Here is a 17,217-nt window from a genome sequence, read left to right as displayed (position 1 = left end):
GGATTACTTACTGGACACTGACACCTAAAAGGGCACCTTTTCAAACTGGGGCTGACAGATGACCCAACTTGTGAGAGGTGCCTACAAGAAGATGAATCAATCACACACATCTTATGTGACTGTGAGGCTATAGCTTACCTAAGATATCACCACCTGGCTCAGTTCTTCATGGAACCAAATGACTTTTATGATGCCCCTATAAATAAAGTCCTTCATTTCATTCAAAGAGTAGGATTAATAAAGGGTTAATCCAAAGGGGAAGCACAATAGATCATTGAAGGTCGCAGTGCGAGGGCTGGTTTCTATGGCTCACTCCTCATACTCATATATTTTAATTTCATAATCTTTTGTGGTCATAATTATTCATCGTATTCACTATTATTAATCTTGTAAGTTGACATTTGAATATCAACAAATACAAAACATGTTTAACAATTATAATAATATGAATAAAAATATATTACATCTCCTATGTTACATTATCCATTACTAGGGCACTTAAACGTTTCCAGTGGCCCCCACCTACTACCCAGCTTCTGAGGTTACAGTGTCTGGCTGTACTGTTGACTACCAGAGGCTCTGAAATTGGAAGGAATAATTATGAGATTAAACTATTTACATAAATGATGCATGTAATGATTTTAAAATTATAGTATAAATCTGTAGTTAACTATAATGGCACTGATTTGTATTTAATTTAGTTCTTTGCTCAAGAATAAATTCTATGTGAAAGATCCGATGTTGAACCTTTCAGATTAGTTTCCCCAAGAAAATCTTTCAAAATTTCATTGTTAGAGTAGGAGTTCCCATTATTATAACAAGTACAGTTTTTTGAATATTTGAACCTAAGGCTCATTCTGTAGGAATTTAAGTGAGGAACAAAGGTAGTAAATATTTAATAACAATATGGGAATAACTGATATATTCTTGTGAATACAGGAAGAAATAGTAAGACATACGATGGGGTACCCAAAAGAAACCGAACTAATTTTTTTGTGGGCAGAGCTTTTGTAGTACCGCGTTTTGCCGCTATGAGCGCATAGAGCTAACATTCCTGAGTCCATAAGCCGACTACCGTTGCTTCAGAAAGTAAGGACTAGTTTCAGCAGAGTTTATAGTGACAACTGTTTTGTGTGATCGTCGTTTTTGCAATGGCTGATTTTCGTGAACAGCGTGCGGCGGTGAAATTCTGCTTTTTGCTCTGGAAAAGTTGAACAGAAACTCTTGAAATGTTAAAAATGGCGTACAAGGACGATGCTATGGGGAAAATTCAAGTGTTTGAGTGGTTTTCCCGTTTCAAAAATGGTGAAATGTCAATTGATGACAAACCTCGTTCTGGTCGTCCTTCCACGGCCCGAACACATGAAAATGTTGAAAAAATTCGTGAAATCGTCAAGGAAGATCGACGATGGACCATTGAAGAAATTGTGGAGCTGTCGGGAGTGACTTGGAGCTCAGCGGCCAGATCTGTGGCAGTTGGGTGACTGGTTTTTCCATCATGACAATGACCCTGCTCACACAGCCCTGTCTGTACGACAATTCTTGACCAAAAATGGTATGACCCCTGTTCCTCACCCGACCTTGCTCCGTGCGACTTTTTTTTTGTTTCCTCGAATGAAAAGAGACATGAAAGGAAAAAACGACGGAGGCGCTGTCAAGCATCTCAAAAGATGAATTTAGACAATGTTTTGAAAAATGGAATAAAGGACTAGACAAGTGTATTAGTGTAAGTGGAGAGTACTTTGAAGGGGATTGAAGGTTTGTGCTTAAAATTTGAATAAATAAGTTTAAGAAAAATAAGTTCGGTTTCTTTTGGGTACCCCCTCGTATATTCTGACATTTCATTATGCCTTGGTCTTGAAGCAATTGAGTGTGATCATATATTTATATTCTTGTTGGCTAAGAATAAGAGACAGGTAACAGACTGAAAATCTAACAGCACCAAAATAACAGTTGGTTAATAAAATAATTATTAATTCACCATAAATAAGTCCAAAACACGAATATACATGCTCAAGCTGCATTCACATCAGTGATGACTCAGCCCTTTGAACATCAAAACAAACTCCGTGGTTTTAGTCCACAAGCAAACTATACCAAGAGACCACTGCTTGTTGGCGAAGTTAGTGCCAACTTTAGCGGATAGAGGGTGTTGCGTGGTCAGTGCAATGAATCCCACGCCCATTAATTTCGGTGTTCTAGACGGGAGCCACTATTTCCTTGAAGTATCTTCTCAATTATCCACATGAGGCTGAGTGGACCCCGTTCCAGACCCACTACTTCTCAGAAAATCTGGTAGTGCCAGGAATCGAACCTGGACTTCTGGATCCGTACCCAGGAAAGCCCTTTGAAGTCCATTGTCAAATAATTCTCACTATATTAATTAATGTTTTGTAGAATGCTACACTAAATGGCAGAACAAATTTGCAGGTAAATTAAAAATATCACGCAAAACTTCAGAATTTTTTTTTCTTCTTTTATTATGCTTTCAGTATCTATAATATCAAAAAACAGTTCAGATGATTTCTGTAGTGTAATATTTTAACAATAACACGTTCATTATAATGCATGCTCATCGTTCAAATTTGTTAGCTGTGAAAAAACTGTACAATTAATCCTTTGTTGTGGTAGAAACTCTTGGCTGGCACAATGTTGACTGCAGGCTAATTGATTAACATACAGTAATGGTAAACCATAAATTCCTAAAAATTGGCTCTCTGAAATAAAATGATACACTTCTAAACTTTCATCATATTTTTACACTTTCAAAATTATTCTTTTAAACCAAAAGAACATTTGAAAACAGAAATTTAAAATGAAAGTTCAGTATTCAAGCAGCCACATACAAGACGGCAAGTCCATATGAGTTTTAATTTCATACCATTATATCTGTAGTAAATGAGCCCAATCCACACAGCATCTCAGGCTGAATGGCAATGGGGACCGTTATGGAATGAACCTCCCTTGGAGCCGGAGCTTGAGGAGGTTGGAGTGGCAGCAGTGCGACTATTAATGAACATAAGTAGGCATCATATTTGTCAGAATGTTTTACAATATGAGTATATACGTATTCATGTTTACTTTGTCAACTCTTTTTTCTCTTTGTAATTAATATACATTAGGATTAAAATCTTTCATACCAACAATTTTAAGTTCCTTGTCGAATATTCCCAAGATTACCTTTTGAAACTGTGAATGGCAGTTATGCTAGTTTATGTATGGATTCCCAGAACACAGAATTACATAATGTTAAATATAAAGAATTATAAATACTAGTCTTCATTACAAGTTAAAAATAGTTATACTTGGCTCTTTAAGTTGCTGAAGTGTTTCAAAACATCCTTAATTTTAATTTAATTTAATTTATTCTTATATTCAAGTAGATCCAGTTACAGGGCCATAAACAAGTTCACACACCACAGAATGTGTCAAAAATCAAAATAAATGTTCCAACCAATCACTGGAGCAAGTCAAAATAACATAATATAAAACGTAGACAACACAGTCACTAAACATAATAAAATGCAACTACAACATGACTTAAATACTAGATGAAAACATATTAACCATTTATCTTATAAAATTCATCCAGTTTATAAAAACAATGCATATGAATGGATATTATCAATAAACAATGCAATATCAAATAATGTATGTTACATCACTCACACATCAAAAGAAAAAACTATAAAAACATCCAACATGCATGAACAATAAATGGAATAAATAAATTCTCTCAGAAGTGTACTAAAAATTATTATGGTGATAAATACATACATACATACATAACTCTATATAAATAAAAATATTCATAAAACAAGAGATTGTACATTTAAATAAAAGTCATAGTTTGTATGTATGCAAATCTAAAGTAGATGATTATTTATATATTTTTAGTTAGTTAATAGGACTTGTTAAGGTTAATTTTAGATACTATTTATAAGAACCAAGATCACCCCTTGTGTTCCATTCATAATATTCATTTAAAGAATAAAATGAACCAGCCTGTTTGACTTTAGTAATATAATTTAATAGATTCCTGATTCCTTGTGGTATATTATTGAATATCCTAATTCCTGAATAATATACACCCTTCTGCACTTCAGCTAATTTATTAATTGGAAAATGTAAGTCAAAACCTTGTCTGGTGTTAATGCTATGTATAGCAGAATTAAATTTAAATATATCTAAATTCTTAACCAACAAAAATTGATACAGAAAATATATATTGAGAATATAAGGGCAGAATATTTAACTGCCTGAACAATGGACAACAAGAGTCCTTATTTCTTGCCTTCATAATAATTCTTACTGTTCGTTTTTGGATTTTGAAAATTAAATTGCTATGAGTCGAACTGCCCCAAAATATTATTCCATACGACATAATGGAATGTACATATGCAAAATAAATCATCCTTAAACTCTCCTGAGTCATAACTGCAGATAGGGTTCTAATAGAATAACTAGCCGCATTCAGCTTAGTTACAAACTGATTTATTTGATCTTTCCATGATAAGGTATTATCTATGATTAGTCTTAGAAATTTTGTATTACAATCCAGGCTGCTGTTCATCCTGTATCTTTTAGCATATGAATCATGCACAAATAGATTTAACAAGAATGTACTTACAACTGCTGCACTCCCTGAAGGGCTTCCTCCCCTTCTGTTATCTTCTTAAGGTTATGTACAGAATATCGATTGTAGAGTCCCCAGATGCTGTTCATTAGTTTGCTGTTATATTTAACAGGTGGCTGTTCCTGGTCTGCAGAAAGAAATGGAGTACTGTATGAGAATGAAGTATTCAGAATACATCCAGCTAACATATAACTTGTTTTTATAGGAACCAGATTAAGAATAACCTCCTTTAGTGAAAATAACAGTGTCCTACTTCAAGTCATTCTAAAATATTAATGACATTAGATATTGGAATGAATGGAGGACTATCCTGGAAAACCTCCATATGTAAGACTAAGAACAGGATAACACTGAGTTAGACATAAGAGAGAGCTACTGTAAAAGATGGGTGGATCTGGATCAAGATTGTGTCCAGCAGCACACTTTGGTATCAGTGTAGTCAAATCTTGGGGTTCTGCTATTACAATGTTAGAAATTAGAATTTTCTATAATGACAGATAACAGAAAATTGTTTCTCAGAAAGTATGATACAGNAGTGCGACTATTAATGAACATAAGTAGGCATCATATTTGTCAGAATGTTTTACAATATGAGTATATACGTATTCATGTTTACTTTGTCAACTCTTTTTTCTCTTTGTAATTAATATACATTAGGATTAAAATCTTTCATACCAACAATTTTAAGTTCCTTGTCGAATATTCCCAAGATTACCTTTTGAAACTGTGAATGGCAGTTATGCTAGTTTATGTATGGATTCCCAGAACACAGAATTACATAATGTTAAATATAAAGAATTATAAATACTAGTCTTCATTACAAGTTAAAAATAGTTATACTTGGCTCTTTAAGTTGCTGAAGTGTTTCAAAACATCCTTAATTTTAATTTAATTTAATTTATTCTTATATTCAAGTAGATCCAGTTACAGGGCCATAAACAAGTTCACACACCACAGAATGTGTCAAAAATCAAAATAAATGTTCCAACCAATCACTGGAGCAAGTCAAAATAACATAATATAAAACGTAGACAACACAGTCACTAAACATAATAAAATGCAACTACAACATGACTTAAATACTAGATGAAAACATATTAACCATTTATCTTATAAAATTCATCCAGTTTATAAAAACAATGCATATGAATGGATATTATCAATAAACAATGCAATATCAAATAATGTATGTTACATCACTCACACATCAAAAGAAAAAACTATAAAAACATCCAACATGCATGAACAATAAATGGAATAAATAAATTCTCTCAGAAGTGTACTAAAAATTATTATGGTGATAAATACATACATACATACATAACTCTATATAAATAAAAATATTCATAAAACAAGAGATTGTACATTTAAATAAAAGTCATAGTTTGTATGTATGCAAATCTAAAGTAGATGATTATTTATATATTTTTAGTTAGTTAATAGGACTTGTTAAGGTTAATTTTAGATACTATTTATAAGAACCAAGATCACCCCTTGTGTTCCATTCATAATATTCATTTAAAGAATAAAATGAACCAGCCTGTTTGACTTTAGTAATATAATTTAATAGATTCCTGATTCCTTGTGGTATATTATTGAATATCCTAATTCCTGAATAATATACACCCTTCTGCACTTCAGCTAATTTATTAATTGGAAAATGTAAGTCAAAACCTTGTCTGGTGTTAATGCTATGTATAGCAGAATTAAATTTAAATATATCTAAATTCTTAACCAACAAAAATTGATACAGAAAATATATATTGAGAATATAAGGGCAGAATATTTAACTGCCTGAACAATGGACAACAAGAGTCCTTATTTCTTGCCTTCATAATAATTCTTACTGTTCGTTTTTGGATTTTGAAAATTAAATTGCTATGAGTCGAACTGCCCCAAAATATTATTCCATACGACATAATGGAATGTACATATGCAAAATAAATCATCCTTAAACTCTCCTGAGTCATAACTGCAGATAGGGTTCTAATAGAATAACTAGCCGCATTCAGCTTAGTTACAAACTGATTTATTTGATCTTTCCATGATAAGGTATTATCTATGATTAGTCTTAGAAATTTTGTATTACAATCCAGGCTGCTGTTCATCCTGTATCTTTTAGCATATGAATCATGCACAAATAGATTTAACAAGAATGTACTTACAACTGCTGCACTCCCTGAAGGGCTTCCTCCCCTTCTGTTATCTTCTTAAGGTTATGTACAGAATATCGATTGTAGAGTCCCCAGATGCTGTTCATTAGTTTGCTGTTATATTTAACAGGTGGCTGTTCCTGGTCTGCAGAAAGAAATGGAGTACTGTATGAGAATGAAGTATTCAGAATACATCCAGCTAACATATAACTTGTTTTTATAGGAACCAGATTAAGAATAACCTCCTTTAGTGAAAATAACAGTGTCCTACTTCAAGTCATTCTAAAATATTAATGACATTAGATATTGGAATGAATGGAGGACTATCCTGGAAAACCTCCATATGTAAGACTAAGAACAGGATAACACTGAGTTAGACATAAGAGAGAGCTACTGTAAAAGATGGGTGGATCTGGATCAAGATTGTGTCCAGCAGCACACTTTGGTATCAGTGTAGTCAAATCTTGGGGTTCTGCTATTACAATGTTAGAAATTAGAATTTTCTATAATGACAGATAACAGAAAATTGTTTCTCAGAAAGTATGATACAGAATTTGATTTGGCTCATCCTGGTCCATCACACTAGCAATATTATAAAAGGTTATCAATTCCATCCAGTGTGACTGATAAAAGTTTTTCTTCTCCTTTCATGGCATTGTAATGATATTGTATGTATGTACTGATATTGACCAATCACATTGTCATAGTATTTTCTGCCTGTATTGACATATCCTTCTAAAGTTGGTCTCTCAGATCGAAACATGTCAAGGATGAAAGATTAAAAAGGAGTAAAAAAAACCTTTATCATTCACACTGGACAGAGTTGATAACCTTTTTATATAATACAAAATACTCCACTAAAGAAACACTGACAGGTGTTGCACCAGAAAAGTTACAGGTGTCAAACAATTTATAGCCACTCCTTCAAATGTCAAGTAGTTTCTTCCTGAGGACATAGAGTGGGTTACTGATCTCATAAAAACTCAAGAGCTGCACATATGATACAGTCTTAGCTGATGAAAAGCCATCAGCTGCTGCTCCATTACATACAATTAGTGTGCTTAGATAAGAAATGAGCTCTCTCAACACTGATGAGCATTTTCATGCTTTATATGTCTCTGCAATTAATAGTATCAAGATATTCATATTCATAGTGCATCTAACAGAAGAGTTACCATGTTTAGGAAAGTGCTAGAGGAAAACCTGCTCCAGTGTAACTTTTTTCATCAAAAGACTACATATGGACTGTCCTTGGACTGAACCTGTGCCTTCACAGTTTGAAGCCAAGTCAAGCTGAGCTATAGGTTGCTTTTAGTTATTTTTAGGTTAAGGTAAAGCTGTGCCTGTGCTTAACGAATTAAGCGATAGCCGTGAAGGCATGTTATGAATGGCTATATAGATCCATGTATTCTTGGCCTCAGCAGTAGTCAAGAGGTGAGTGGTCAGTTTCACATCCTAGCAACTTTACCCCTGGATAGGAGGCTAGGCAGGCCGCAGAACCGGTCTGGATGACGTGGAGAAGAGAGAATTCTTGCCCTTACCTTGACTCGAACTCCAACCCCCCGGGCATTCAGCCTGCACCCATTTGCTATACTGACTGCACCATCCCAGTTATTTGAGTTTTTGGTACATATAAGTCATTCTATCCAGTACTCATATTACTTAGTAAAAGTGAAACTGTACCGCTTCTTAAATAATTAAGCACTCTGCCATGAAGGCGTATGGGAAGTGGATGTATACATCCACATTTTCTTGACCTCAGCACTAGTTGTAGGTGAGTGGTCATCTTCATGCCCCTGTTGCTTTACCCTAGGAGAAAGAATCTCTGGTACCCATTTGATAGGAGGCTGGGTGGGCCCCAGAGCCATTCTGGACGACATGGGGAAGAGAAAATTCCTGACCCTACAAGGGCTCGAACTCCTACCCCTTGGTTGTCCAGCCCATAGCCAGTCACTATACCATTTATGTTATCCTGCCTCCACTCATTACTTAGCAGGGCCAATAAATGAAAATCATTTACTGCAGCAAGGAGAGGAAAACTCTTACATTTCTTATAAACATGAGGATAATATGGCTGATGAGGTGTGTTCTTTTCTGGTTCCCTTCTCTTTGTAGAGAGCATGTTGTCAACGTTTGGAACTTGATTTTTCCCTTCATTTGCACGCACCTTCCAAGTTGCATAAGCTCCTTGAGGGATGGAAGACATCTGCTTGTGGCAGTCTGTAAAATCACATAAGCACTCCTTTACACAGAATTCAATGAGCAACAATTTTTTTTTTCTTTTCCATGCAACTACTTTTGAGAGAACATGGTCTACATTAGCTTACATAATGTGTATGCTAATACATATGTAATTTGGAAGAATAAAAATGGACAGAAAAATAAAATAATATATATCTTTCAATTTCAGTAACTATACAATCCAATGCAATCTTCATGATTCTGCAAATCTATACAAGTATTCTACTTATGCAGCTAATCAACAGTACCAATAATGAGACATATCCTCTGGGATATAACGCCTCATAGTCTGCTAAAAGCCTTTGTTATGCCTACTCAGTTTGGCCCAATCAGTAGAGCTTGTCCCTACTCTGAACACCAGAACTGACAGGCAGAACATATAAACCAAACCAAGGGACTAGCTCTATCAATTGGGCACAACTGAGTAGGCTTCTACCTGAGGATGAAGACATAGTCCAGTTTCCAAAACGCTGTTTTTAAATGAAAAACGGATGAAAGATAATGTCCAAAAAGTCAATAATTTTAAGTCTGATGTTCTAGCAGCAGTGAGATGATACCGGTTCTAGGATACGACAATGCACAGATTGGTAGTAAATTTGCGATGCTTTGGTGGAACGAACTCTATCCACCTGCAGGTTCGAGTACTAGGCAGAGCTAAAATCAGTGAAAGTCTGCCCAGCTACACGGAGTCACATTCTGAAAAATAATGCTCAACAAATATGCAATCGCTAAATCCCGATGAGAACTATCGAATGATTCATTTGGGAATAACAATCTGCTATTGAGGAAGTCTTGTAAAAAAAGAAGCATAATTCAACAGGGTTCGTTATAACCCAGTTAAAACCATTCAACCCTGCCATTCGAATCCTACCACTCGGTACCTGAACATGAGGAACATCAGACTGCATTAGACTTCTAAATTGTACTATCGATTTCGGTAGTTTTTTTTTATTTTTAATTGTAGAAAAAATTATTGTAAATACAAAAAAGGCCTAGGCAATGCCCATCCGGCCTTCTGTAACACGTTCTTATAAACATCTTATTCAATCATAGCGGTCACCCCGCGATTCTTAATATAGATCTTAACTTAAATCTGAGGGTATACTGTTAATAATCAGTACAATTACTTCTTTTACTTTTCTTACGTATCCATCTTACGTATGCATGTTATTTATGAAGTAACAGACGCCTTGCAGAAATCTTTTTTCTTCTAGCCTTAAGAGTTCTATAACTGACTTTGGGTATTCTTTTCTGCTGTTCTCAGACAAGCTGTCCATCATTGTTGCCCTTGGTCCTCGTACAGTTTACAGTCCCAGAAGATATGTTCCTCCATTTGCAGCCCATCACCACATTCGCATTCGGCCGTGGGCACAATGTTAAATCTGTTTAGGTTTGCTTTAAGACTGGTGTGGCCTGCTCTCATGCGGTTTATTGACATGAAGGCACGGCGGTTCATTTTTATCTCTCGGAACCACGGAGACGATTTCGGTAGTTTGAATCGGTTTGAATCAATCGATACATGTGCTCCTATCTGTTGTTAAATTTTAGAATTACGAGTTGGCAATTGCCAACATTAAACAAAAGGCACCAACTTCGAACTATTGTAAGCGTGCTCTATAGTCCGACCGCGGTTTAATTCTCCCTGAGTTAACAATTGTCCGCCTCGAAACAACACTGGCCAATAGTCACTTCAGCGCTGTTCGCCTCGAAATGGCATAGGCTGACAGTCACATGTTGGCTAAGTGCATTGCCAGGTGTATATTTTACTTGCGAGACTACTACACCAGGCATAGTAGTATGTACTCTCACTGCTGCAAGCTTGTAACTGCAGTATTTGGCGTCTGGAATTGAACTAAAGATCTGTTAACAGTGCTATATATACACTTTTTTTTCTTAGTAGTGGTTGGAGTCCAACTGGGTCCACTCGGCATTGCGACCACTGATTGGCCTGCTGTACCTGTCCCGGGTGATTATGATGATGGAGAATTTGGTGGAATGAAGATTGGCAGGGGAGACCGAAGTACTCGAAGAAAACCCGCCCCAGCGCCACTTTGTCCACCACAAATCTCCACTTGACCAGAGCCGGGATCGAACCCGGGCCGCCGCAGTGGGAAGCCAGCTACTAATCGCTTGAACTATGGCGCGGCCTTAACAGTGCTACATACATACATATTTTCGGCCGATTTGGGGGCATGTTACGCCATAAACAGGTTGGGCCAGGGGTCAGTAAATCGCGGCGCTTCTGTGGTAAATAGAGTACGAAGTCGGATATCAGTAGTTTTATTTACACGTTGTGTGGTCCTGTTGGAACTAGGGACGCAACAACGTCATCAGGCGTGTCCTTCAGTGACAACGTCCACGGCAGTAACACGTTGTGTGTCTGAAAGAGCTAATTTGCAAACCGCGTTATTTTGACAGAGCTGATGTCATCGCGTTTGGGCTGTCACTTAACAAGACCTTAGAGCGCACATAATAGGTTGAACTATAAATAATGTACAGTGAGCTTATACTGAACATTCAGCTCTTGAGAATGAAAGAAAATACACTCCTGTTTTCTAAAGTTCAGGATGTATGTGATGTCCCAAAAAAAAAATAGAATATACAAAACTATAATTTTGCCTGTGGTTCCCTACGGGTGTGAAACTTTGTCTCCGACATTGAGGGAGGTACATAGACTAAGGGTGTTTGAGAACAGGGTGTTGAGGGGAATATTTGGATTGAAGAGAGATGAAGTGATGGGAGGTTGGAGAAAACTACATAATGAGGAGCTTCATAACTTCAGACTCTTCTCCAAGTATAATTAGAATGATCAAATCAAGGAGGATGAGGTGGGCAGGGCATCTAGCACGAATGGGGGAGAATAGGAATGCATATAGGATATTGGTGGGAAAGGCAGAAGGAAAGAGACCACTGGGAAGACCAAGGCGTAGGTGTGTGGACAATATTAAAATTGATCATAGAGAGATAGGATGGGATGATATGGACTGGACTGACCTGGCTCAGGATGGGAACCAGTGGAGGGCTCTTGTGAACACGGTAATGAACCTTCGGGGTTCATAAAATGCTGGGTAGTTCTTGAATAGCTGCACAATGGCTCCTCAAGAAGGGCTCAGCTCCATCAGTGAGTAGGAAAGTCACATAGGCGAGGAAGGTGTTTACCGAATATTGAGATCTTGTTTACTACTAGTACTGCCTTATTCTTTTCAAGGGTTCATTTTCTGTCCATGTAACTCCATTTAAATATTCCAGATTTAAAAACGTCCTTCTTTTATTTTAATATATACGCATATGGTGGTCGCTCATTCGTCTATAACAACTGATATTTCAGTCACCTTATACTAGGCAATATGAATCAGCCATTAAACGGCAGAAAGAAAATTATACGACGTTCAAAAGCATGCATGAATGTATGTAAGCTAACAGAATGCTCTAGTTTTCCAACTGTTCGTCTGTCATGGACCAATATTGAAGATGACGCAAATCAGGGTTATCGAAGCAGATAAGGCGTTTAAATGAAGAGTATCAGACCGTGGGGATGTTCTATAGCCCCCCATCCTCCATAGGCGTAGATATGCTTTACGTACTTGCATCCCAGAGAGCCGGGATAGCTCAGTCGATATAGTGACTGGCTACAGGCTGGACAACCGTGGGGTCGGAGTTCGAGTCCCGGTGGGGTCAAGAATTTTCACTTCTCGATGTCGTCCAGGCCGGCTCTGGGGTCCACCCAACCTCCTAGAAACGGGTACCGGGGGCTCTTTCCCGGGGGTAAACCGGTCGGGGCGTGAAGCTGACCACTCACCTCCAACTAGTGCTGAGGTCAAGAAAATGTGGATCTATATATCCACTCCCCCATACGCCTTCATGGTGTAGTGCTTAATTAGCTAAGCACAGGGACAATTTTTAACCTGAATGTTGTGAGACTTTATTGTTTCCCCGTGAGCTACATCCAAAGTTGCTTTACAAAAAAGAATACTTCACTTTATGGTATAGGTGATTATTCACTTGTACAAGAAATGCCTTTTTATTGTGGAGTCTACCACTTGAACACCATCATCATCATAAAAACCTGCCACTGTACCCTGTTCTACGTCAGTTCGATTCGTTTCACAAGTTATTTATATACGACAGTCTTGGTATTATTCATGCCTAGGTTGAGGAAGTGCTCCAATTTCGCGGAGAAATGAAAACGCTCTGCAATGGAATTGATACAAGGCAGATGTATGACATGAAGTCAAGTATAAATACGCGTATAGGACTGGGACAGTATGCGGCTGTAGGGCTGTTAGGAAATACTTTCTTTCTCGGCTTCCCCCACAACAGGTATATATACTGTCGGATGGCTGAAAGATGTGTGGCTTGGCATGAACACGTGATTCTAAATTTGGTTCGCCCGTTGAAGGCTTCTGAGATATTTGTATAACTCTTTGAGACACCGGCACTCATGTGTACTTCATGCTAAACTCTCTTCTCTGTAATGTATGCCTATGGTCGTTAAATACATTCTACTGTCATTTTCCGTGGGCTTCATTATACTTAAGACGTCGCAGAGAATAGCTAGCACATCTTCTTCGGTAAGTCGCGAGTTTCGGCTCAGAAACCGGCTATTTTGCTAGATGTTTCGTGGCATTCCTCGAAATCTCCAGATGGGGACTGATAAGGTAAATGTAAAGTTGTCCCTGTACTTAATTACGTAATTAAGCACTATGAAGCCATAAGGGACATGGAGGTATAGTTCCACCATTCTTAACCTCTGCACTAGATGGAGGTGAGTGGTCAGCTTCACGCCATTCCCGCTCTACCCACGGTATCCACTAGACATGAAGTTGTGTGAGGTTCAGAGACGGAGTTGCATGGAGAAGGTTGGATACTAATATAAAAACATAAACCAGCCTACGATAGCTTCTTTGCACATTCTTTCTGTAAATCATTCACGTAATCCTGTCATTTGAAGTTACGTAACTTACATCTTCGAATAATTCAAGAAAATCACAATGGCCTGAGAGAATACACAGAATTAATATCTCCTGTTAGCTCATTCGTAAAGGTTTAGATTCTCATGGTGGTGACTACGATGATAGTTGTCTTCTGGGACGTGGCACCGTGTACTTTGGAATACAGGTGCCAATGTTTCTTGCTATCCTCATCTTTAGTGCCAAAAAATCTATCCTCAATATGGCAATAGCGGGTTCCTCTAGAACACTGGTACCTATTTACCAAACACACAGTTGCCACGTCCTGGAAGACATAATATTTTGTTCACTTGTAATATATTTTTATTAGAACCTATCAAGTCAAGAAACGTACGTTTCATTACTTTAATTAGGGTGGAAATATGCACTTGTGGTTGAAGAGGTGAACTCTCCGTCATTCAGCATATATGGGGAACTGGGTTTGCAGGTTATATGAGTAAAACTCTTACAGAAACCTCAGTACACTGCCACAACACGTGTTCATTTTGCTTCGTGCATGGGAATCATCCTATGTGAGACAACGGATGGGTGAAAGGTTGCAGACACGTGCACCCTAACGTAATCGCAAATTCAACTAACCTTTACTGCAATGGAACCGGCGTGTTTGTGGCACTGGCACGTAACGAGTACATCCCATGTTCGTTTTTGAATAAGCTTAAAATACGGGAAGTTTTCTTGAAATTTTCGCTACTGCACGATAATTCAGAATATTTGAAAAATGGTTAATCTGGGAGTGTATTGTACAGTATTTTCCAAAAGCATTCTTTATGATCCTGTATCCTACGTTGATGTTGACTGTGCATTGCAAATATAAACTTAATGGTGGCAGAGTTATATAACGCTGTAGATGTTAATCTAGATGCAAACAGTATTTTACTAACATAAACGACATTAAAATATGTTAGATACGTAGAAATAGTAGACAACATACTAAGTTAAATCTCTATTTTACATTATGTACCAAATTTTTGTCGAGGAACCATTTTGAAAATAATTAGAACTTCGTGTATAAATGAAGATTATATTATATTTATAATAAACAGAGCGCAACGGTGTGGGACGAGATTAAAATGGCTCAAGTTTTGTGTCAATAGTGGTGGGTTGTGAACACAATAACAAACTTCGTGTTCCATAAACGAAAATTAATCCTTAACCAGCTGATAGACTCTTCGCTTCTCAAGAAAGATTCTCTTCAACGGATTTCGTTTAGTCTTTGGCTACTTGTAACGAACAACTGAAACGTGTACTGTCCTAGGCTGGTCCGTATTTAGAGCGGTGAGAGATTAGTGTTTACCCATCGCCGATCCATTAAATGTCTGCGACCGCATATAAAATGAATTATTCTACAAGGAAAAATTGTCCCTGTGCTTAACTAATTAAGCATTACGCCATGAAGACGTATGACCCTGTCGGGACTCGAAATCCGACCCTTCGATCGTCTAGCCCCTGGCCAGTCGCTATACCGACTGCGCTATCCCGGTAGCGGTAGTTGATTGAGGCACTATGCTAGAAGCTGGAAGGTCGCGGGTTCGAGTCCCAATGAGGTGGATTTTTTCAATTCACCCAATCCTTCCAGCCGCATTACAGCCCTGGGGTCAACTCAGCTTGTACCAGAAATCTTCCTGTGGCTAAAGGGCGGCCGGAGCGTAAGACTGACAACTTCACCGCCATCTGTGAGCCGATTGTCTAGAAAATGTGGAAGCCTCGGCGTCTCACAACGCTATAGGCCTCCATGATCTGTTATAGGAATATGTTCTTCCACGTTTTTAAAACAAAGGATTGCTCGTAATGACAACATTTGGTGACAGAGGCTATGAGTTTATGTCATCTGTAAAGTCTACTTGTAAGTCTGTGTAATGAAACTTGATCTTAATTTCCTAAGTCCTGCTCTGAGATACATCAGATATAACTTCATACGTTATAGGTCGGTCGGCAGGAGACAGATTCGAAACAGGAATTTTTCTCCTCGACACAAAGTTCAGACAGACTAAACGTCCCACAGAACTTCCTAACTTTTAACAGGGGCTTTATTCCAGCAAGTAAAGTGGTCGGAGCATACATCTAATCCCTTCACCTCCATGTGAGCTAAATCCACGTCACCAGTACGCCTTCATGGCGTGGTGCTTACGCACAGAGGCAACTTCATCTCAGTTTTTCAAAACACGTTCTGGAACGAAGCCCGAAACAGGCTTCTGGACCTAAAAATTAGATATTTTTATTTCTTCAAAGACGGTTTATTAAAAGTAAAGTTGTCCCTTGTGCTTAACTAATTAAGCACTAAGCCATGAAGGCGTATGAGAAAGTGGATGTGTAGATCCAAATTTTCTTGACCTTGGCACTAGCTGGAGATGAATGATCAGATTCACGCCCCGGCCGCTTTACCCCCAGAGAAAGAGTCCCCGGTATCTTTTGGATAGGAGGTTGGGTGGACCCCCGAACCGGTCTGGACGACATGGAGAAGAGAAAATGACCCTGCGGGTACTTGAACTCCGACGCCTTGGTCGTCCAGCCCGTAGCCAGTCGCTATACCGACTGAGCTATCCTGGCTCCCAAACGGCCTATTTCATCATTGATTTATCATTCTTAATTTATTTAAGGTCTCTCTGTTCCGATTGCATGGGCTACACAACGTCGCAGGAAATGGGAAGATGACCATAAATGCAGAATAAATACTGTTTTATAAGAAAGCGGTCATGACCTATTTGAAAACATATGCCTTCATTGGTCTGCAAGGAACAATATAGTGTTCTTACCAGGGCAAAAATCAAAAAGCAGTTCCTCCACTTGATCTGGACGTATGAAACCCAAATATTGCTGCTGATGAGAGTAAAATCCCCCTTCAGCAAATTGACTAGACTCCACGCGGAGAGATGACACAGGGACCATAAGCAGACCTATGTAAACAAGAGCACAGGGATCGGAGAATCAGCACTGTCGACACACTCGGAGCACAGAACACACCAGGAAAGACTGGACGTTGAGACTTGGAGTCGAAGCACTTTTATGACCTCTTCACCTCACACTGATAATATCCACTATCTGGTCTGTGATAGCATGGCATTACTTTGCTGTGACGTGTTGTTTGTACTCAGGGAAGTTGGAAAACACGTTCACTTCATCCTGATTTCGCCCCATGTCAGTTCGACCCCCCCTCATGCATAGAGACGGCTGGTACACTAGGCCAAATTGTAGACTCATTCTGACCACTACCCCCCCC

General features: G+C 38.1%; 1 protein-coding gene across 2 annotated transcripts in view; it reads right to left on the bottom strand.

The window, feature by feature from the left end:
- Window positions 1–294: 294 nt before the first annotated feature.
- The window catches only part of LOC111869045, a 19,103-nt gene continuing 2,180 nt past the window's right edge, over window positions 295–17,217 (bottom strand). Inside the window, exons 1-5 of one of the 2 annotated variants that reach the window (XM_023860239.2) lie at window positions 16,754–17,132; window positions 8,836–9,009; window positions 6,802–6,934; window positions 2,882–3,006; window positions 295–579 (exon numbers count right to left, since the gene is read on the bottom strand). In XM_023860239.2, the coding sequence (XP_023716007.1) occupies window positions 2,922–3,006; window positions 6,802–6,934; window positions 8,836–9,009; window positions 16,754–16,886 (525 nt within the window). In that variant the 5' untranslated portion in view covers window positions 16,887–17,132 and the 3' untranslated portion in view covers window positions 295–579; window positions 2,882–2,921. Of the gene's footprint in view, window positions 580–2,881; window positions 3,007–6,801; window positions 6,935–8,835; window positions 9,010–16,753; window positions 17,133–17,217 lie in introns of those variants that run through there. The other variant, XM_023860240.2, reaches the window with a different exon arrangement.

The sequence above is a fragment of the Cryptotermes secundus genome, unplaced genomic scaffold (assembly GCF_002891405.2).
Source record: "Cryptotermes secundus unplaced genomic scaffold, Csec_1.0 scaffold70, whole genome shotgun sequence".
Taxonomy (NCBI): Eukaryota; Metazoa; Arthropoda; class Insecta; order Blattodea; family Kalotermitidae; genus Cryptotermes; species Cryptotermes secundus.
This window is presented reverse-complemented; position numbering and strand designations above follow the sequence as displayed.